Source organism: Rhipicephalus sanguineus, chromosome 3 (genome assembly GCF_013339695.2).
Source record: "Rhipicephalus sanguineus isolate Rsan-2018 chromosome 3, BIME_Rsan_1.4, whole genome shotgun sequence".
NCBI lineage: Eukaryota > Metazoa > Arthropoda > Arachnida > Ixodida > Ixodidae > Rhipicephalus > Rhipicephalus sanguineus.
This window is the reverse complement of record NC_051178.1, coordinates 103,759,883-103,783,506: the sequence shown is the minus strand read 5'-3', so window position 1 is coordinate 103,783,506 and position 23,624 is coordinate 103,759,883. Positions and strand designations below refer to the sequence as shown.

General features: G+C 43.7%; 1 protein-coding gene across 1 annotated transcript; it reads right to left on the bottom strand.

The window, feature by feature from the left end:
* Positions 1-5,537: 5,537 nt before the first annotated feature.
* On the bottom strand, positions 5,538-23,423 carry LOC119386881 (anillin). The gene is made up of 12 exons (XM_049413287.1): positions 23,152-23,423; positions 19,766-20,008; positions 18,415-18,550; positions 17,531-17,671; positions 13,715-13,893; positions 12,374-12,424; positions 10,935-10,998; positions 10,044-10,156; positions 9,596-9,682; positions 9,328-9,435; positions 7,169-7,341; positions 5,538-6,510 (listed from the first exon to the last, which is right to left on the bottom strand). Exons 1-12 carry the CDS (start codon positions 23,284-23,286, stop codon positions 6,381-6,383), a joined length of 1,560 nt encoding a protein of 519 aa, XP_049269244.1. The 5' UTR covers positions 23,287-23,423; the 3' UTR covers positions 5,538-6,380.
* Positions 23,424-23,624: the final 201 nt, after the last annotated feature.

Below are 23,624 nucleotides of genomic sequence, written 5' to 3'. Positions count from 1 at the left end.
CGCATAATTGCTCCTGGTTTAAAGCATGCTACCCATTACATAAGGCACACGCCTTAGTGGGCGCATTCTGTTAAACCCTCGTAGTGTTCGAACTGCGCACTAGGAACAGAATAACGCTATCGCGTTCAGCTCTTAAAGGCGAAGCTTAAGCGTCCCCCAATTTTTTCTTTGTCTTTATGCCACATGCGTTGAAGCACGACGTTTGTAAACAAACGTTCGCCGATACGCGAACGGAATTTGAATTTACAAGGGTATGCATAGCTGATGCATTACTTGGTGCTGCACAGTTGTTTCCGAGATCCAGGTATAGAGTGGTGCAGGCGCATGTGGTTGCTACGGCAACTTGTACGAAGTTGCTCACGCTGCAGCCCGCTAGACCCACGGTGCCTCCGTAAAGAAAGAGGGGGATACCTAAATGAAGAAAATAAAAACAGCTGCATTGCTCCCCGCGTATGCAGTTTGATGGTCCAGTTTAGTCGTTCGCCGCTGAACACGAACAAGAGCTACGTGATGCGTGAGATCGTCCGATAGCAGCCGGGTTCTCGTTCTCCCTCGAGGCAGGGCGCGCACTTTTTTTTTTTTTTTCAACGCTGCACCGTCCGCCGTGAATGCACGTACGCACTACGTCTAGCACGCACACCGAGACATCCCGCATCGTTCCGTGCGGGAACGCTCGAAATTCGCGGGCCAGTCCGTCGTTCCAGCGCCTCCTCTGAGGTGTTCCTAAGCGGAACGAGCCGCGAGGGGTAACATGCAAGAAACAACCTTGAAGATAAACGGCAGGGTTCTTAGCGAGGTGTGTGGGAATATGTTATATACACAAAAGTTTTAACATCTTAATTTGCAGGTGTGAAAAGGGAGCTTGGTTGTCAAGGGTAACACCATCACGCTGAAATAAGGAGCGAGATCTAATATTAGGTAGGAACACATACAATGTTCTTGTTTGCCAACTTTCCACTGCATTTAAAAATTACGACAGCTGCGACAGATTGTTAGAAAAACATGCCACAAGAAAATTTTCGAAGCAATGAGTGAATTCTTGTGTCAGATATTTCAGTACACACCACGGTGGTCACTGGTCAGAATTACGTCGTTTTGAATAACACATTTTCCCCTCGTAGACGTAAGCTCACAGTTAGGTGTCATAAGTTTCCTTTATAGCCGTAAAGGTAGGATATGTCACCTGTTGGCAGTGATGCCAACCTAAGTCAACCTTTTATCCCTAGACTGACCCCCGAAAATATCCAAGATTACAATAAAAATCCCTAGATTCACTTTTAAATGTCGTTATTCAGGCTAATTCACGTTTAACAAAGTATAAAGATAGTTCGGTATCTGGTCCAATTCTTCTGAATCTTATTGGAAGTAAAAAAGAAACATATTAACAGCCACTGAAGGTCTTTTTTTTTCTACGTTTTATGGGAAGTAATTGCGCTTGTATAGATGAGACGAGCTGCTACAGAGAAAGACAGATTTGTCAAGTTCACTTTGCCCACTCATTGAAGGCATAGATGTGATCGTCCGGGTCACGAGCAAGTCTGTAGCGCCTTTCTTGTGTTTGCAGACTTCGGGGTAGTGGCGGTCAATTTCTCATTTTCCACATTTTAAATCAGCGTTGCATGATTGGCAGTTGATGTACAGGGGCCCTTTTTTTACAGGCGTTTAGCCATCCTGTGTAGTCTCGATCAGCCTCACATTTGGCCGAATATTTATGCGACTATTATCGCTCTTTAAAAAACGGCGCGACGGAAAGACTGAAAACACACAAACAGTCTGTTCCGTCACGCCGCATTCATAAGAATGAATCCGCATCAACTCGTCCACAACTGTTAGTCCTACTTTCGCTCTCTTTCTCTCAAAGCCTACACGTCCGGAAGTTATTAAACATGGAGACTGCACGGCGGAGGCACGCGGCGAGCGTGAACTTGGCATATTTTGATGCGTATTACAAGACAAAATTCATCATTGTTTCACAGAGCAGCAATCACACAAGGCGCTCATGATGATACGCGCGTGCATGCTAAACACTTACGACAACAAAGTTTCATTTCCCCCCAGTATTCAGCACATAATCTCGCCTTCACTCGGCCCAGCAGAACACCAAAGCTCTCTTGAATGAAAATCAGCAAATAGCGAAAATTATTACCTTTCTGGTTGAAAAAGCGTGATTACTCATTACGCCTGTCATAAGGCAGCGTAATGTAACATTTCCACAGCCTTTGAAAAATCCCTTTATTCAATAAAAAGACGCCAAATCCCTGGATGATGTAGAAAATCCCTAGATCTAGGGATACATCCCTAGGGTTGGCATCACTGCCTGTTGGACAACGGAACACCCAAGGAGGGGAACACCCTTAAGTGTGCGAAAAAATCGGTGTGGGGGTGACCTGAACATTTTTGGTAATACTAGCGATCGAAGTCGATTTAAGCATAAAATGCGTTTATCCCGTTGTCGGCGACCTTCAAGTGACCTTGAGCCAAAAGGCAGAGCAGTTATCCGGGCCCTCGAACGAGATCATCCGGGCAATCAGTCAAAGGTTAAGAAAAAGCCGTCTCTGGCCCCCATCCCTTAGTACAGGACCGCAATGCATACGTTAGTTACTGCCCAAACAATTTAAGTACAAAAAGTAAGTTTCGCCGCTAGGGCGAAGCAATGAATGTGATAGTAACAAAGTGGAATGTGTTACACGAAGTAAGGCTAGCAGATAACTCCTTCAACATCTGATCTCGCGTAACTATACAAAACGGTGATGTAAGGGAATACGGCCGCTCCAGGAAGCGATGCGGTTTTCGCGCTCTTTCGTCTCAACGCGAAGTAAGCAAAGTTTGAGATTGGGCTAGTTGGTAATCCATCTTCAACAATCAGCGCAAGAACGGACAAGGGACAAGAAAGGGAACATAGACGAGCGCTCGTCTATGTTCCCTTTCTTGTCCGTTCTTGCGCTGATTGATGAAGGCGAAGTAAGCGGCGAGAGTACAGCCCATATAAGGGTAGGAGCCGCGTACTGATCTCTACCGGAATAACGACCGCGCCCTTTTTAATGTTTGCAGTTTATGTCCGAGCGACACAGCCCCCCACCAGCACCCCTTCATGCTCCTTCACCCGATAGAGCCTGCCGGCGCGCTTCATCTCTGCTTGAGCCGCGCCCATCTACAGCCTTCGCAAGCTTTCGCTCGACGCGCGGGGCGATGTTATCGATTTGGACTTTACACGGAACATCACGGCGACAGCAGAAAGGCGCCTCGAGTGTCCATACAGTTCAGGGGCGTAGCCAAGTGGTGGGGGGGCTCAACCCCCCCCTGAAATTTTTCTTTTCAATTTTGCTTGCGTATATATACACGCACATACAAACGCACGCACGAAAATACATAAAGCATGGTTGACCCCCCCCCCGAAAAAAATTTCTGGCTACGCCCCTAATACAGTTGCTATCGTAATAAAATATTGCTTCAGTTTTAATGTTTGTGCACAATAACACTGAAGTTGTACCTTCCGGAACGCTCGCTTTATTTGTCATTTCCAACGTTCCAAAGGCAGATACGGAGCACCATACACTTGACTGTCATCTTTTGGTGCCCAGTCAGGGTTGTTTGCGCTCTTTTTAATGCCAGCAGTTCGAGAGTTTAGCGGCGGGAGCTTTAACCCTTGGCTATCTTTAGCCAACTACATTGTTTGCGATTAAGAGTCTCGCGTATACCATTTTTTCCAAGCTGCAAAGAAAGCCCGCGAAATACAAACAGAACCACGTGACTAGCGCATTCGCGCGGCAGCGAACGTGCTGCTCTCAGCCGTGGTTTGAGCGAACGAAATCAGCTGCGGCCGCGACTCGCCGGCTCCGTTGCAGCGGTAGGCCGATAAGTTAACGGTGGTTTCTTGGCGCTCGCTCGCTGCCATAGAGTTTCCTATAAATACACTAGAGGGAACTCTGGCGCTAGTGTCTATGGGGGCTGCAAACGCACGGCGCTATCTAGCCACCAAACGGAGCCTAAAGAACCGTTTGGCTCCGCGTCGCCTGCATCAGCTCTGTCGCAAAACGAAGTACAGCTAAAAGTCTGCAGTTCCACTTTACCACTTTAACTTTTTTAGGCTCACCAATTCAAATCTGGTCAGGAAGTTCGCAACGATCCGTTCTTTTATCCGAAAGAAAACCAAAACACAGCAATAAACAAAGCCACAAGTGCGTTCGAAGCCGTCAAGTCCGAAGACGAGGCAAATCCGTGTACTACCCACTATTCCCATGGTGGCTGAACGATCACAGCACCAAAGTCCCCTATAGTTAACTTTAGGAAACTCTATGCTCGCTGCAACTTGCACCGTCACGCGCGCCAACTGGCTGACGCGGGCCAAGGAACCACCGCCAACTTATCGGCCTACCGCTGCAACGGAGCCGGCGGGTCGCGGCCGATTTCGTTCGCTCAAACCACGGCTGAGAGCAGCACGTTCGCTGCCGCGCGAATGCGCTAGTCACGTGGTCCTTTTTGTATCTCGCGGGCTCTCTTTGCAGCTCGGAAAAAATGACATACGCGAGATTTTCTTTATCGCAAATAATGCAATTGGAGTTTCTGAAGACTCAAATTTTGCGAGTCGCATTTTTTGCCTAAGGTCGATATTCAGCAATTTAGTTAAATAATCCTAATTAACAAATTAATTACCGAAGACTTCTGTAGTGCGCAAGGTGACTGTCAGCACTTCGCAACTAATTTCACTCGCCTGCCTCCAATATTGCATTTTTTAATCCTTGGCTAAAGATAGCTGGGACATCCGGATATGAATTGAACAGGGCTGGTGTTCCAGAGAGCAAGTCGAAAAAACATAAGGGAACATACCAAGGTATTTTACCATATATATCTTCCTGCCATGTTTACGTAGTACTTATAATCAGCCCTGTCAATTATTTTAGATCAGATAGATAAGCCCACAAATTCAGTGAAGGCATTTAAAGGGGTACTGACAAAAATTTTGGACTCGTTTTTCTTTCTTTTTTTTTGCTGCAATGTGCTGCTGGGGGCCTGTTAGTCATCATAACACGGCACATCGATTGCTGCAGCGCGCGAAAGATAATTACAGGCTCTTCATTACCGACCAGTCTCCGTTTCGGTAGCTCCAAAAACGACAAGCCGTTGGGTGCAACTATCGCCACCTAGCGTGTGCAACGCTCGAGCACGTCAGCGCGCAGAACTGTGACGCACTTCCGCGGGGTCCACAGCGAAGACAGCTCAAGGCAATCAAGAAGACCTTTCGAACAGGAGACGGGGAAGCAGTGTCGCCAAACGAAACTTTCAACGCGTACGCCGCGGCCATGGACTCGCGAGCAGCCGCCGAGTAGTAGTCTGCTGGCGCAAGCACGGCAAAAGAGAAATGGCGACTATGACGTCATCATAACTTTTTGTATCAGCTGCAGCGTGGATGTCGGGGAAGTAGGGGGGTCACCGTCGTGTCACTTTCAATGGTATCAGTGTCGCCAGGTGCAACGTATAGCACCTCGCGTTGGCGGCCCTATGAACTCATGGACAGCGAAATACCAATGTCAAACCTGTTTGGGGACGCCTCAAGTAGAGATTTATTTCAAATTTGCCAGAAACAAGCCAGATGTCTTTCTCTGTGCAACACAAAGGTTTAACATGCACGGGTTCCAAAAGCACTTGCCCAGATGAAAAGGCAGAGTCACAAAAACGTTCATGCTTTGCAGCTTGCTTCACGGTGTAGCTGCAGCTTTGTTACACAGACTGCCAGAAACAGTGAACGGTCACCACATAACGACAGAACACAAATGCTTGTTTTAATTGGTCCCTCAATTATGACACTTGAGCAAGGAGGTACATTTTCAGCACAATTTTACGCTTGAGCAATGATCCTGTGATTGGTATCAGGCACATGCTCATTTAACATGACCTTTAACATGACCTAACATTACCCACATGCGATTATGCCTAAAATAAAGGGGAGAGTGACGAATGCATCCATCCTAGCACACTCAGATTTTAGCCATGCATGACATAGTAATCACAATCAACCCATAAAGTGCTGCAGCAGACTATTGTGTTGATGCTACAGTACAAACACAGCTTTCCCACAGCCCTACTAGAAAATATGACTTAGGAGGAATAATGCACTTTAGGGAAATGCACTTCATTATATAAAATGGTCTTATTGCTATGCGTCTACGGGAAGGCAAGAAGAACTTGCTGAACTGTACAAGCACTAAGACGTTACTAGTGAGTATATTGACAAGAACGTTACTGGGATATGTACAGGGGCACTGAATACAGCACACGCAGAATAGAGAAAGAAAAAAAAAGCTCGGCAGAAGCATCCTGGCTTGTGCACATCCTGAGTGGTACCGCGAGTTGTGTAAATGGACGGCTGCAGAACAGGGAGGTCACACAAACTGCTTGACGTCCATGGCTTTGTATGCTTCAGGATCCCATTTTCGAATGCAGCTCAGTACTCTGTTGAATGCTGTACACCAAACGATCAGGTCATCCTTGCTGTCTGCAGACAGCCGGTGCCTGCGAGGTAAAGGATTTTTTTTTTCCTCAGCAAAGCAGTGCTAATCTCTGGAACATGCAAGGATTCCCTGTTGAAGTGGGTTTCAGAAAAAAAGAATGTACTACTAGACAATGTTTGAGCATAATCTTGAGTGTTGAAACTCCAATAACAGCATCAGTAGTGCTATTTAAGTGACATCACTACAGCCCCACTACAGCTGCAGCACTCAACAACCCCTGCACTGCAGACACTGCCGTCACAGAAGTTAGACTTGTGTCACATCACTGAAAGCTGGCTGAAACGGACGAATTCTTCTGCATTTGGAGAGCATCTGTCGTTTTACTGTCGCACAGTCTGGTCATTACACCAACATTTGGGAATATGCTCAAGCTATAAAAACTGTGCACCCTAGCTATCTGCCTCAGTGGGATCACTGAAGTGGCAAAGTGAAAAGCAACTCCGCTGGATACTGGGGATTTACTGGGGGGGGGGGGGGGTACAAGTATGCCAAAATTTCTCTCTAAAAAGCTTCCTCTTGATTTACCTTTAAACGAGTGGGATTGTACTCTGTGCTTAGCGTAATTTTATAATGGAAATGACTTCAGAATTCTTTCTACACATTTTTAGCATTAACACCAAGCAGCGAGAGTCTCACGAAAGGACAGTGAGTGCACCAACCTAGTGATGGCTACTGTGGCATGCCGAGTGGTGGTCAAGGTGTCACGGTGTCTACTACCGAGGGGCTCCACAATGACGAGCTCGAAAGTGTGAGCTCGGGCACATTCAGTCCGTGGTAGGCGTGACACTTCCTTGGTGATGCACTGTCGCAGGTCTATGGTGTCGATGGGGGGCTGTCAAAGGCAACATTTCGTTACGATCAATCATCATCATCATCTGCCTGACTAGGCCCCGTTGCACGGCAAATAGCCCGCTATCGATGGTTTTCAATTTAAAATTTTGTTACGTTAGAGGCGCTCACGGACAGCTAACATTATGCATCGTATAAAACAGGCACTATTTTTCTAGTTTTACTTTGTCATTTACTTTTTCCGCCGCAAAGAGAGTTTTGAACTGCCCTTTAAGTCGAGAGGGCCAAACGCTCGTAGCTTCAAACATGGCTTCGACATCACTGCACACCTGTCTCTCGGAAACGGGAAATTTCGGTGAATTCCAACGAGTCTGATTTATCATTTTTTTATGATGGCAGCAGCAAAGACTCGGAAGATGATTTTGACTCATCAGACAGCAGCACGGACAGCTAAAGTGTGTCGAACAGCTGCGGAACGTCAACAGGTATCCGCCGGTAACCTTCGTTTTGATCTTTAAATCGAGTGGTCGCGGCCCTGCTCCGTTCTAAAGGTCACAGCTGTTATCTGCAGGGTGTCAACACCGTTTGGGCGAAACCGCTTGCTGGTGGCTGCTCAACGAGTGGAGTTTAGCGCGAGAAGGCAACCCGCAGTGCACTTCGCCATTGTGCTCAGTAGTGCCGCACGGCATTTCATCTGACTCGTCGATTTGTTCATGCCGCTCTTCGCCTAAGAAATAATCGCAGAGATGTGAGACACAACTAGTAAATATGCATGGATGTATACTCTTGAGCCAAAAATAGAGCAGGAAATGAATGTTTTCTACAAGACATGTTGCGAAAACCTGCGCTTCACCCCATCACGTAAGTGCATTGAGCGGTGGCACTATATAGCCACTTGGGCTAATGTTTTCTTTTGTATCAAAATAACGGCTGCAGACGGAATGCTTATATTTTCATGGATATTGGATATGACATTTTTGGTCAAAAGTTTTGGTCAAAAGTAGCAAATTTCTTTATGTGTGCTTGGTGTAAAGCAGCATTGATTTATTTACAGAGTGCTCTCGTTTTTGTTAAAAAATTTCCTATTAAAGTTTTTTTTGCAGATTCTTTTAGTAATGTTTGCTTTAAATTTATTGCCGTTAGAAAGTGCATTCATTGTTCTACAGATGAGTACCATATATTGCAGTATCAACAATTTTGTGTGGCAGTAGAAAAATTGTTTACTATAGCACCCAAAAATGGCCTATTTTCCAGCGGACAGGAAAGTGTTAACTCGGCCCTGTGCTTGCTGCGACCATGTTATTGCCAAAACCTTTGTAATCTCCTTCCGATCTTGTGCCTTCCATCTGGCCCAGCGCTCCTCTTTACACCTAGGAGCCCTCACATCCCTAGACAAACCTTTGAAACCTTTGGATACAGACAACACATCTTGAGTGAAACCTACAACCTTAATCTTAACCTTATTAATCTCATCTGCCCACCTAACTTTCTGCGTCCACCTGGTGCACTTACCTCCTATTGGAATCCATTCTATTACTCTTAACCAGCAGCTATATTGGATTTTTACTGCACGGCCTGCCCATTTCTTGTTTTCGACTGAGATTTCATTATCATGTGCTTGTTCCCTGGCCCACCCTGCTCTCTGCTTGTCCGGTAACATTATTTACACCAATTATTTTCCTTTCTGTGGCTCACTGCGTCATCCCTCAATTTAAGTGGAACTCTTTTCGTAAGCATTCAGGTTTCTGCCCTGTAGGTAAGTACCGGTAACAAGCAGCTTTTATATAACTAAGGCAACTGCTTGGGCATGTTGGTAAGACATAATAAAACTAAAAACGCATAACACGAGGACAGGGAAGAGGCTTGTGAAGTTAAACTTTTCTCTTGTTGGGCTCTCGTACCAAATTTGTGCCATAAATTTCCTGCACGGGACATAAAGATCACCGTACTGAATCTAGGAAGAGTATGTCAAGCTGTCATCAGAGCTGCAATCTGGATTGTTCTTGTTTGTTGCGCAGAGGATGCTCACCTTGCTGTCTTCTTCCTCAGGGTATCTCCAGAGCACCAGGTGACTTCCTTTGAGCAGGCACCACAGGCGTGTCCAGGCACCAAAGCCACCCACTTCCTCAAAAAGGGTCTTCAATTTGACATGCAAAGAGCAAGCAGTGAAAGCTATGGTTAAGCCTCATTATAACGAAGTCATGCCTTAGGAATACATGCCTTTACATCCCGTATGCCTTTACATGCCATATTATATATAAGAGCCAGTGCATAATAACAATGAGTGAAATACAGACCAGGAAGCCATGATGCTCCAAGCCATGGTCAGCGTGCAACTGCAATTCCACAAATGCCTTGCCCTCTATGCAGAAAGAGCCTGGAACCTGAAAAAAAAGAGCACATGTTCACAGTATATAACCAATGGCACATTGCATTTCTATTTGGCAATACAAGTATGCTACGCTGCTGTTACCGTCTGTCGAGTGCCGGTGTGCAATTTTTAAAAACTGCCTACAAGAAAAAAGGAGAACACTGGTACATGGCATTAGTGCACAAATCAAGCACTGCAAACTGACTCCACGATAACTTCAAGACTAATATTGCGACATGTGAATTCCTTGCTCCCACATCATACTCGTTTTGGTTCTAGCACTGAAAATCTTGCCCTGTTAAAATTTTTGTTACTAATCAGCTATTCACCGTGCACTGTTTTGTGACTATCAAGATGGATGTACGTTAGCGCACCTTGGATAATGCAAACACGCTCTGGTGACAGTTTGATGTGGTCAGGACGAAGGAACCAAGGCTCTGGAAGGATGAGGTGCGCACAGCATTTGGACCACCAGGACTGGAAATTCCTGCATAGGGGACAACAGTTGCAGCAAGAGGAAAAGAGAGAGAAAAAAAGACAAGGTACAGTTCATACTTCAGCCAATATGCCAAAAGTAATTTACAATTTGGATTTTGAAGAATACCGTTCCTTGAAAATGTGTGACACTGACAGGCAAGCACCTTTATTTTGTCGTGCAACCGCTGTGCTGTAAAGTTAGCTAAACACATTTGTTGTATGATCGTAATTCAGATTCTACGATCAAAGGAGTGGTAATAAAAAAATGAATACATACCAGTAGTCAGGACAAAAAAAAATAGTCATAAGTTAGGCCAAGGATAAAGTGTAAAGAAAAGTTTAAAGACACACAGAATCTAAGTTGCCTTCAGGAAGCACGAAACTGCATTCTACAACTGAGTAGCAAGGAGATGGGGCTCTGCACAGTTGCGGCCATCAAATCCTTACATCCAAACAGTAAACATTGCTACCCTACATCCGATAATAGATGCAATTACACTGAGCAACCTAGGCAGAACTCTTCAAAGGAAGCAGCAATTTATACAAGAGATTTGCAAAGGCTCTTCACTTAATAAACCCTGCATTTAAAAAACCCTTATTTATCACACACACAACACAAATGAAGGATTGCCTTTCTGATCACAATTCTGCATGCCACCTTGCGGATAATACAAACGTCTACTTTCAGGTTTCAAATGCTGTCCGTAATTGCTGCAATATAGAGGACACCAGAACGAATGAAAAAGGAGGGACACCTATTGCAGCACAAGTTGAAGCAAGAATTTTACCTGGAGTCATAAAAATACTGTCAGTTTTCCGGCCCCTGGAAGACAGCTTCATCTTTATTGTTTCCTGGAAATCCAAAGATTCACCAGTGTGAGTTGACAGCCAAGAGTGACTGTGAGAACACTGATTGGGTAACTTATAGTGCGTGTATTCACAGGATGCATAGGCTCTGAAAGCTTGGCATATTTGGCAAATATGTATACAACAACTATTAACTGAAATTAAAGCAGTCAACTATGTACATCTAAAATGAAGGGTATTATACGGGTGATCCGAAGGCACACCCAATGCAGGAGCAAAAGCATAGTCAGACATATCCTAGAAAGTCTAATGTGGACAATTCTGGCATCTTTCATAGAACAACAAGAAATATTCCGTGAAAAATGCTACACATGAGGCATCTATCACAAACTCATGCCAGTTCATCAGGTCTTTAGTAGCCCCCTATAGATATGCACAAGCTTTTGTGCATGAATGCCCTGCCATAAGCAGGACTTGGTCTTAGAATAGCTACCATATTTTCTTGCATATAAGCTGCTTCTGCATACAACCCGCACACCCAACTACAACCGCTGATAAACTTAAAAAAACATTCTCACATATTGCCCACACATTTCACCCGTGCAAATTAGTTTTAGATCTCGATAGAAATGACCCCCTATTGCTTACTTTATGTTCGTAATAATTATACAGGCGATATCAGTTTTAGAGGAGATACTTGCCCTTCACATGTTAAGGATATGTGGGCAAATTTTATCTCGATCGCGCTATCAGAAGTACCAAAAACATGATGTCCAAACTCAAGAAGTTGCCCTTGTAAAAACTCATTATAAAGGTAAAATGAAAGCTCATCTGTGCGCAAAGATTTTTTATTTAAGATGATTTATTCCTTCATGAGAGCTTGGCTCATGTTATTTGAGCAAACTCCTCATGCGAAATGCAATGGCAAGCAGTCAGTGACAATTTGCAGGGACTCTAGACAATCAGACAATCAGCAAATAAAAACAAAAAATATGTAATTTTGGAAAAAACGCGTTTTCGACTCTCATCTCCCGTTAATTATGCTTGAACACTGAAATCCTTACTTTCACTCTGTTTCAATCCCCAGTGTTACTGCACAGTCCTCATACTTTTAATTTCAGCCACCGCTGTCACTGTCACCTCCCTTGCATTACCACAGAGCCACCTTGCAAACAAAGCTTGCTGTATAATCTGCACCCCAACTCTAGCTCCAAATTTTCTGTATTTTCTCTGCAAGTTAGACGCAAGAAAATACGGTAGATTTTTCTTATGTAATGAGTTCAAGTGCAATAGTAATGACTCATACAATACCATAATAATACGCCGTTCCTAGTAAAAAAAAAAGCAAGTTCGCCAACTTTTGCAACTGTAGCATCACGAGTAGGTTGACAGGTTGTAGAGAAGAACGGTCTGAACTCACCTTTTTAATGTGGTACTTCTTGTCATGAGGCACTACAGGACTGATGGTTTTCTGCAAATTAAAGGAATTAGTATTTGTGATGGCGCTTCAACCATGCTTGATAAATTTCCTATGTGTCTTAGAAAAATACAGACTACCATGCATATTATTTTTTCTTTGAGTACTACACTAAGGAGTTTCTTGTACATATTTTTCACATACTTGGGTGTCTTGCACTCAAGAACACCACCTCCAGCATTCTTAGTGTAGCGGTTAAAGGGGCACTGACACAAAATTTCGCGGCCGAGATAGCCTGCGTGATCGATTCCCGTGAACATGCGTATATCATTTGCAAAATATCAACAGCAAATATAGCTTGGAAGGTATTTTAAATGAATTTTGAAGTTTGCGTGAGTGATCGACAGCCTCGCTCTATTGACACTCTCAAAGGGGACCCTGGGGACTCTCTGCTTCCGTCACGTGACCACACTGCAACAAGTCATGATGATGTCATGGCCGCCATGTTTTTCTGCCGCGTTTGTTCCAGCAGCCTACTTCTCGGCGGCTGCTCGCGAACCGTGCGGAGGTGCGTCACAGTTCTGTGTGATGAAGCGATCGAGCGCTGCACCCGCTAGGTGGTGATAGTTGCACCCGGAGGCTTGTTGTTCTTGAAACCGAAACACACTGGTCGCTAATGAGGAGCCTGTAATTATCTGTCGCGCACTGCAGCAAACGATGTACCGTGTTATGACTAACAGGCCTCCAGCAACACATTGCAGCAAAAAAACACGAGGCCAAAATTTTTGTGTCAGTACCCCTTTAACAGCAGCTGCATCGGACATTTCACTTCGGTTCCCACTGGTGTCAAGTTGTTTGTTTCGTCTACGTCACTTCCAATTATCTCACAGCTAATACACTTGCACTATATGCAATAAATAACATGTAAGGTTCCTTGACTTCATTATGTGTTGCCTTTGTACGGTTATGTTTAATTCACATCTACAGTTTGTGCATTACGAAGGCCTGTATGCATTTATGATAAGAAGCAAGTTATCCCCTTTTATGCACTTCCAGAGTTAAGTAGAGCGATTCAGAAATCTAAGCAAACCCTGAAGCTTTGTCATTCTGCTTAGTCAAAAAATATCAGACCAGACTTCAGACAACAAGTGCCATGAACAGATGCTGTAGGAACTCAATGAGTTTCTGCATCTTCATGTAGTGGAAGGTTCTAGCATTTTACTAGGATGCACTACAGTCTTATTGAGAATACTATTGGTTTTTAGTATGCAATTGCCAGTAGTTTTCCAAATCCTTGTTACAGTTGCTGTACAATAGTTTTGGGAAAACAAAGACAGTACGCACAAGCCCATACAAGTCGATCTGTACTTGGAAGTCCTCATCCATGCTGGAATACTCAATCTCATTGTCAAACTCCAGGCAGTTCTCCTCGCTGCTCCGCATGGTGTCACTCGAGATGAGCTGAGATGCGTGCACTTTTCCACGGTACTGGACCATGCACAGGAAGTGGTACACAAAGCCACCTGCAATTCAATGCAATGTATTTAACAGCGGAGCTCTTTAAGCTTGAGGTTAGGCTGTGCAGAGTGAAAAAAAAAAATTAAGGCAGCTTTGCCCTAGCGGTACCAAGCCTGAAGGAAGTGCAGAGCTGGGCGGCCTGCTTTGTTTCTCTTTAGTTTTCTCTTCTGTCTCTCTTCCCTGTTTTCTATGTCTTTTTTGTCTCTATTATTTCCTTCTTCCTCTCTCCATCTATTTCTTTCTCTTTTTCACTCTTTCTATCTTTCTTTTTTCCCTTTCTTTCTCTCTTTCTCTCTCTCTCCATTTCTCACTTCCTCTTTCTTTCTATCTTTCTCTTTCTATCTTTTTCTATCTCTCTCTATGTCTTTCTTTCTCTTTGATTCTCTGTTTCTCATGCGTTACTCTCTCCCCTCCTCCTTTCCTTCACATCTACTCACCCTCACTTCATTTTCACTTTGTTATACTATACCATACAAGGCTATGCTATGCTCTGCTAGCGTGCCTGGATAGCCGAGGGGTTAAGACGCTCGCCTTCAGATCGTGGTTACGCGGGTTCGAATCCCAGCTAGCCAAAGAATATTTTTGCAAAGAATTTCTCTTTGTCTTTCTATCTCATTCTTTCTCTCTCACGCATCAGAGTTCTTAGAGGCCACGCCGGAGAAATCAGGCACGTGTTCTGGGAGCAAAGCAGAAGATGAAGAAGAGGAGGAGAGCGCGTGCCAGTTTATGATGATGATGATGATTTCTGTTCACGCGTCACAGACCAATGGCGAGCTTAAACAGCTCCGCTGTTAAAAACTATCATCATCATGATCGGCCTCTACCTTCTAGTGCGTTGCTCGGCTGGCACACACTCTCTTCAAGACCTTGCTAATTATGGTTAAATGTTAATTAGGACCTTGCTATTTAAGACTGTGTCAATTAAGACCATACTAATTAATTGATCACTTCACGTAGCCATGACGACACTTCACCAAGCAATAATATAGTTCTACGCTCCTCCAAACAGTAAAGCCTTGCAATCCCTAGCCAAACCTAGCAACGACTTAGTCGAGCTTGTACAAGCCGACAAAAGCTAGGTCGACCACAAGCTCCACTGTTAGTCCAGCCTTGCACCACTAGTGCAAGGTGCCCACATTTTTTCAGCATGCCCTTGAACATCTGGAAGCATTAGTTGTAATGCTACTTGTAATTCGAGAACATAACTAAATAAGGACTACAAAAAGACAAGCACAAGCACAGCAATGATGCACTTGCGTAATTTACAAAGAGGAAAGCAAACAAAGCACAGAATACAAACAAACATTATTACAAAACAGTATTAAAATAAAGCTTCAAAAACAAAACTGAGGTTAATCAAAGAGTGCATACAAAAGGTAAAGATGTCAACATAACCACGCAAGGCATTTTGTTGGGTTAAAACATCTGTTAGAGCATGTGGCAAAAGTTGATTTAAGACGAAAAAATGCAAATTTGGGCATTGCACAGGAAATGCTACAGCCGATAGTAATCACGGATAGGAAGCGAGATTATAGGCAAATACGTCCAGAAATGCATGATCAGTGATCGCTAGGCTTATGTAAATATCACTTTTTTGGTTTGAAGTGAAGTCAAAGCAAATGGTAATTACTTTCAAATAATTTCAAAGTGAATCTAATAGTAGCAGGATTTTAATAGTAATAGGGTTCAAGTTATAAATAGTAAAATATGTTAAGTTTTGAAATTTGCCACACATAGCCCATATAACATGCTTTTAAACATTAAAAGAAAAAAAATTATCAAGATGCAGGTATTATGCCCACTTAACCTTGAAATATGGCTTCACGGCCGCACTTCATTCATTTCAAACACTTCGAAATTGCGGATATTTTAAATTCATGTCAATGGGAATTCAAATACTGTAACATTCATTCTAAATTCCAAGTGCGCGAATATTCGTACAGGCTTAATAATCACGATACGTCCAGCTCATGTTAAACATGCATAACGCGCGTTACAGCACTAGTGTTGTCTTGCTTACTCTGTTTCTGTTTAATTCCACTTACATTACACGTTTATAGTTGTAGTAAAAAAAAAGTCTCCAGATAAATTGAACACACAAGATGCAACTGAAACAATGCTGAATGCATTCAATTTCCACTCAATTTCAACTACACTGATGCACCCACAATGACAGGCTTACACACAAGCATGCTACTGTGTGGCAAACGTTGCAGCAATGATGCCAGTCATAATGGGACTGCTATGGAGTTTCAACAGGTGTGCAGCGATTGTAGCAAGATATGCTGTGTTGATTTATAATTTGAAATTGTGGTTGGCAGGGAGACTGCCACGTTGTGCATGTCTGCTGACGGCGCCCATGAGGTTCCATGATTCTCGAATGGAATGGGGATGTGCAGCGCGTTACACAAGAAAGCTATTGTTTACATTGGCAAAAATTTTCTACAGTAGGTTCTGCCACAATTTCTACCATGTTTAGGTGTTTCATTTGTCACATTCTATAAGCTTTCTGTTGATCATGCTCTTGGAAGTACACTGTTGCTTCCACTTCACTAATAAAGCTGCCATTTGTTAAACACTGTTTAATTTTAAGGTCAGACTCATATGAGGTGACAAAACAACACCTAGATACTAATAGCAATTCAGTATAGGAGATTATTTCAGTGTGTACCGTTTTGTTATTCATTTGAAATTTCTTAATGCTTTAAATAAAACTTCTCAGGGACTCTAGCACTGAACTGAAAGAAGTTGCCTCGGGATTTGGAAGCTAATCTAATCAGTTCAGAAGTTACTACATTAAAACCTCACTGATATGAACCTTGTGGGGTTGCGTGAAATATTTTTATCATGCAAAATTCGTACAATCAAAACATGAGCAAAATCATAAAAAAGCACATTTACTTGGAACTGAAAGAACATCCAAGTTTATGCTGACTGCATGCACTGTTCCGGGCACAAAGCCAACAAGAACTAGCCCAACCACCATATCTGACGTATGTATGTTATCTCCGAAACTTGCAATTAAGGGACTAGGCGCGCACACGAAGAAAGCGCACATCTAGTGACCAGCCATCTCACCCAGCCTTAGCATCTCCTGCATATTATCCTCAAGTCAGGGTGTGCAGGAGTGTGCCCAGCTGTGCAGAGAGCCAGTGCTGTTGCCACAGCCATAGCCATGCACAGGGTTCCTCATCGGGGGGAGGGGGGGAAGGTTCATCGTAGTGCCCCCCCCTCTCTCCCAACACTTAAGTCAATGTATGGAGCATACTTTGCACCTCCCCTCTTTGACGACTATGGGGGGTGGCTGCCCCCCCCCCTGCACCCCCCATGTGCACGCCTATGGCCACAGCTATGCCACAGGAGATGCATGCTCACATCTTCTCACCCTTCGCATGCTTTACCATAGTATCGCATGCTCACTCCACTATTATTTTCACCACAACCACTACAGCGGTTTTATTGATGCACCCATAAAAACTTTAAACGGAGCCAAGCTTCAAGGAACTCAGTTGAAGGAAAAGCTAGAGGAACAGGTAGTAACTGAATGGCAGTGCTGGTTCAAGCACTTTCTCCATACCAATGTGCCCAGCGGAAAGCATCAGTGCAAATGAGAGACTGCAGGATAGTGGCATGCATACTAACTGGAAGACTTCAGTGCATCCTTGTTGATGGGAAACCGGATCTTCTTGATCATTAAAGAGCCCCTGGGAAGCTCGCTTGCTGGGTTGTCTCCTCCCACCTTGAGCCGCTGGATTTCATTGAGGTAGGCCAGCCGCTTCTGAGCTGCATAAACAGGCAAAAATAAGGGAATGATTCAAAGAATTGCAGAGGAAATGTAGATCACCAATTGTGAAGTCTCACAGCTACAGGTGAGCCTGATCGACAGTGGATTATTTTCAACCACCTGGTACTTCAATTGTCTCTACCAAATCATTTTTAATCACCTCCTGCCAGGACGTAATTGATGCATCCAAGAGTGAAATCGGAACTTTAGTCTTCACCCTGCCAATTTTTAAGCCATGCCCTTCATGAAATTAATGCTTTTCTTAGGCCATGTATTGTAACATGACCATGTTAACTCTCAAGTTAAAATCATCATGTTACAATACATGGGCTACCCTCATGAGTAGGCCATGTATTGTAACTCATGTTAAGGGACAGTAAATTCAAATACTGATGACATTTAGTGTTTTATGAAGCAAGGGCCTCTCAGTAAATGCAATGTCATCTCACCAGTTTGATTAATTAGTGTCGTGAATGTCTCGAAGCAGAATACCCGAGCAGAGAAGCAATTCAGATAGATCTGAATTCAAAGCACTTCACAAAAACAGAAAACAAAAAATGTCTACACATCGGCACAAGATTTTCCAGCTATCTTGGAAAGACTAAACTGTGTGCCTCCTACTGCCCCCTACGATTCTGCAGTCTAGTTGAACTTGTAATCCTTTTATTTAGCATTGCCTAAAAACAGGTGATACACTCATTAAACCAGCAATGTCAGGTGAAAAGTTGGTGTCCACACTTACTTGCAATGAGCAACAGCTTCTCCCCTTCAACCTGCTCAGCTGAGCCAAGGAACTCTGCGGATGCTTGGCAGAGGTTCAGTGCCTGGGTGGCTTGACTTATGACTGTTTGCTGGGCCAGAACATTATCCTGTAGAGCCTGCAATCAACAAGAAAATGCAGTATCGGTCAATGGTGCAGGCAACAAAAAAGAAGCACTGTCTTGCACAATGTTTATGCGTCTCACAAGCAGTAATGAAGTTTGCATGTTTGCACCTGGTACATATGTGCGAATATAAGGCATGACAAAGAAATTAAAAGCAATTACTTCTATGGCCAAAAAACAAGGTGATAAACACGTTAACAGTATAAAACTTTGCAGGTGCAAGTCATTTGTTTTCATGATTACGTTAGGCAGCGTGATGATTTCAGATTTTCAGCAATGCAACACATAACAGTAGGATAATTAATGTCGCTGTGGAAAACTGGGTGCACAAATGTTATTCTTATAATTTTAGAATGCTGGTTCCCATAGGAGATCAGAGTTCCATACCTATTTTCCACACACTACTCCCTCTGTCTATAGCCGAGAGCTGAGCGGCAACCTTCAGCAGAGAAGACAACTCAACAGCTGCCCTGCCGAGAGTATCAAACCATTAATTACTGTTTGTCTGAAATTATTGCTCAAATTATTGGCACAGGGGATCACCATGCACATGCATGAGCCTTTTCAATGTTGCAAGTTTCCCTAGCTTCTATTAAAGGCATGGATATCGCAGTACTACATAGAAAAATTCAGCATTTTCTGTCAGTGAAGAATACAGAAAACTGTCCTTGAAATCATGCGCTAAAAAATTCCCATTTGAAAGTAACACTTTGTATACTGTGCTGTTGCTTTCTACAGTAAGGAAGCTTGAGTAGGATGGGGACTGTGACCAGGAAAATGGGATAAGTATACATTGTAGAAACGGTTTTATCCTTTGAGGTCTCTTATCAAACAACATCATAGTCGTCTGGCTTGCTGTGTTTTGTTTTTTCTTAAAAGCTCCGCACACTCATCAATTTCCTAACAAGAATGCTATGTCAAGTTGATAAAGCGTGCACGACGTTCGCAATCCAGAAGTACCATGCACGCAGCTTAAAGCAAGGAAAGGCATGGAAGACAGATGACAATTATTGTGTGACAAAAAGGGTACAACTGTTTTTTAAGTGTACACAGCGAATTCTTGTCACCCCACAGGACTAAAATAAGATACACTGGTGCTTTGAAAGCTTCCATGTACACTGCCACTGGATGGTTGGCAAGTTCTTTAAGGAGCAATTTCAGTAAATTAAAAAATTAATTAAAAAACGATAAAGGTGGAATGAAACTTGCCTTTAGCCTGTTGTCCAGAGATAACTGCTCCTCTTCTCCCAGTGCAGTGTCTCTTGAAGTCTTTGATGGTGTGGAAGCAAAGGTGCATCGCTGAGGTGTGGCATCACGCTGCTCTTTACGGAAGGAGCTGATTGTGCGAGGAAGCCCGGCTGTGCGCTGGCCTGTGGAGGCCTTTGGACTAGCAGGTTTTGGCGTCGACATCAGGTGACTCGAAGGCTGCTGGTTCTCAGTAGCATGAGAGTTCTTTAATGGAAAGCAACAAAGCTATTAGTCCTAAAGGCATGTAAAATGGCATCACCTGGGCAGTTCAGCTTGAAATTTAATCTAGAGTGATTCAGTTGTACCCATGTAACCTTTCTCACATTATAGCAGCAGCGCAACTGGCTACACCGAACAGATTAAAAATTGAGGGTTTTAATGTGCTAAAACCACGATATGATTATGAAGCATGCCATAGTGGGTAATAATGGTTTAATTTCGACCGTCTGGAATGTTTAGCGCTCACCTATATCTATGTGCACAAGGTTTTTTGTACCCCACATCGCCCCCATCGAAATGCGGCCACCATGGATGGGAATCAGAGCTGCATCTTTGAGCTTAGCAGTGCGAGACCTTAGCCACTAGGCTACTATGGCGTGTGGGCAAACAGATTACAGTTACAGAATTTCAGTCAATAGCACTTTTCATAAGTCAGCAAACTCACTCATGAGTCGACTCACTCAGACTCAGATCAGGCTGCGAGTCAGAGTCTAAGTCAGTCCGGGTGAGTAATATTTAGGCATGTTTGGGTCCGAGTGAGTCCGGTCAAGGAAAATATTGGCAAGTCTGAGTTCGAGTGAGCCTTAAGTGTAAAATATATTTCTTGAGTGTGTCTGAGTGAGCTCGACCTTTTATTGCCGACCTATGGCCCTACCTAGTCATCTTCAGCCTTACTATCAGCCTTATATCGGCTTACGTTTATACTCAAGTCTATTCACACATACCTCAACGCACTAGCGTTCATGCGCCACCTCAACATTTACTGATGTTGGGAGGGGGGGTGCCATGGCCTCACCCCACAAACTCTTTCACGGGATGTTCTTGATAAAAATATCTCAGAGTCGCATATTTCATAGAAATGTCGTTACTGAATTGAAGCCACTGATAACTCGTACTTGAAGGCATAGGTCGGCAAAAAAATTGGAGCTCACTCAGACTCACTCAAGAAATATATTTTGCTCTGAGGGTTCAAACTCAGACTCACCAAATTTTTCCTCAACAGGACTCACTTGGACTCCAACTCACTAAGCTTTTTCTCAGCCGGACTCACCTAGACTCAAACAGGACTCACTAAGTTTTTTCTCTGCCGGACTCACCAAGACTCAGACTCATGGCTTGAGTTGAGCCCGAGTGAGTTGACTCACGAGTCCATTAGCATAAAATTAGCTTTTTCGATCCTGGTGTCAATGCTCTTTAACACCAATATCACTCATAATCAGTGCTCTACGATACGCCTTTTGATCTTTTACCTTCAAATAGAAGTGATCAGTGGCTTCGATCCAGTAAGGACATTTTTATGAAATACGCGACTCACTCGAGATATTTTTATCAAGAACTTGTCAAAAAGTTTGCGAGTGGAGGTCATGCCTCCCCCCCTCCCCTAACACTCACCTCTGATCAATAAATATTGAAGTGGCACATGAACACTAATGTGCTGAGATAAGTGTGAATAGACTTGAGTATAAATGTAAGCAGATATAAGGCTAATAGTAATGCTGAAGATGGGTAGATAGGACCATAGGTCGGTAATAAAAGGTGGAGCTCACTCGAACTCAGACTCACCAATATTTTTCTCAACCAGACTCGCTCTAACTCAGACGCACTAAAATCTTTTTCAACTGGACTCACTGGGACTCAAACTCACCATAATGTTACTCACCCGGACTCACTCAGACTCACGTACTAATCTGAGCGAGTCTGAGTTAGTCGACTCGTGAGTGAGTTTGTCAACCTATGCTTGAAGGTACAAAATCAAAAAGCGTATCGTAGAGCACAGATTATGAGAGATATTGGCATTAAAGAGCATTGACACATAGATCGAAACAGCTAACTTTAAGCTAACGAACTCTTGAGTCTACTCACTCAGACCCAAGTCAAGCCGTGAGTCCGGCTGAGTAATATGTTGGCGAGCTTGAGTCCAAGTGAGTCTGGTTGAGCAAAATTTTGGTGAGTCTGGGTTCGAGTGAGCCCTCAGAGCAAAATATTTTCTTGAGTGAGTTTGAGTGAGCTCCAATTTTTTTGCCGACCTATGGTACTATTATCATAAAAGTCACAGTACCAATAAAGCCCCATTTGTTCTTGGCGATTGCGTGCGTCTAGAAACATTGTACAGCAACAAACTGTGGGCAGTGGCATCAGCAATATCACGCAGTCCATTGAAATGCTCTGCAATAACCAGCGGCATTGGCCAGCCAAAAGAAAAAAAAACACCAAGTTATGCACCCATTTGATAAAGAATTTGTCTATCTTGAAAAGATGAAGCTCAACTTAAGATGAATGCTGAAAGGGTTGCAGAGTCATGTTTAGAGAACACAGTAGTCCTCAAAACTCTGGAACAACCAAATTCCTTTATGACATAACACAGCCAAAAACACAGCATGCAGTGCTTTATTAGCATGCACAATGCTCTGAAGAAGTCTTTACCACTATGGGCCTAACATCAGTGCTTCATGTTATCTTGCATTTCCATTTGCAGCCTTCCATTTTTTGTGCATAACGTGTGTGGAAACCTTCAACAGAATAAGTGCAAACCATTTACATTTCCATTTGTATGTGAAAGGCAGTCACATGCAACTGGACTATGGCCACTGAAGGAATGTGCAGGTAACAGTGTTGCATGCAGTGGTGTCATACCTTGCTTCCATGTTGCCCTATACAAGTATTACACCTCCCACTGAACAGATGCAGCAATGACATGTCAAGCTATCGTATTTGTGCTGCTGCACAACTTGTTCGCAAAGGGATATATTTAGAATGCATCCCAATTTTCCAAAAGAAGGTTATGGCCAGGAGGTATTTTACTGGGAGTATCTACACCAGGAAGAGCTTATTTTTAACTTACAAATTGTAAAAGTATCAAATAAAATAAAATTAACCCCAAGGTAACCAATCCAGCCATCAAACACCACCAGTTCATTGACTACATTTTCAGACCGTTAAAAAACCATGACAGGAGATGGACCACTGTGAGCTGTCGTCCGCAGTGACCATGCCAGCTGATCAGTTGTTTAACGATACATTATACTAAAATAACTGCGCGAGAAAGGGCTCGCATAATTCAGTCACTGAGACAGCTAAGCGGCAAATTCCTGCAAGCAGCCAAAAGATGCCAGAATATCCTCGCTCACTTGAGGCGGGGTCAAAGGCGGCTGTGGCAGCGTGGGCTGCACAGAGCTGTAACTTGTATCGCTGCACTCACTGTCCATGGCATCGTTCAGGATGTCGTCGATTTCGTCAAACACCGCCGCTTCCTCGGGGGTCATCACAGATTCTCTGTTCACGCTGCAGTCCTGGACTCTACTAACACCCTCAACTGCGCCGCTTTCAGTCTGGTGCACCTTGGAAAAGCTTCTGCACCACCATGCTCCGAAGCGTGTGAAACGCCCGACTTCTCTCCATGCATCTCATCAAGCTGAAAGTTCAGGGCAAACACGCGCAAGAGTAATTGTTCTTTCAAGCCTCACTAAGTTAAATTCTTATGTGGAGCCAATTTTAACAGTGCCACAATGACAGTTTACACATGATGGTGGGCAACCCACTTAATGGAAGAAGTGGACATCAGACAGCGAAAATTACGAAATAACAATTTAGGGAAACCATT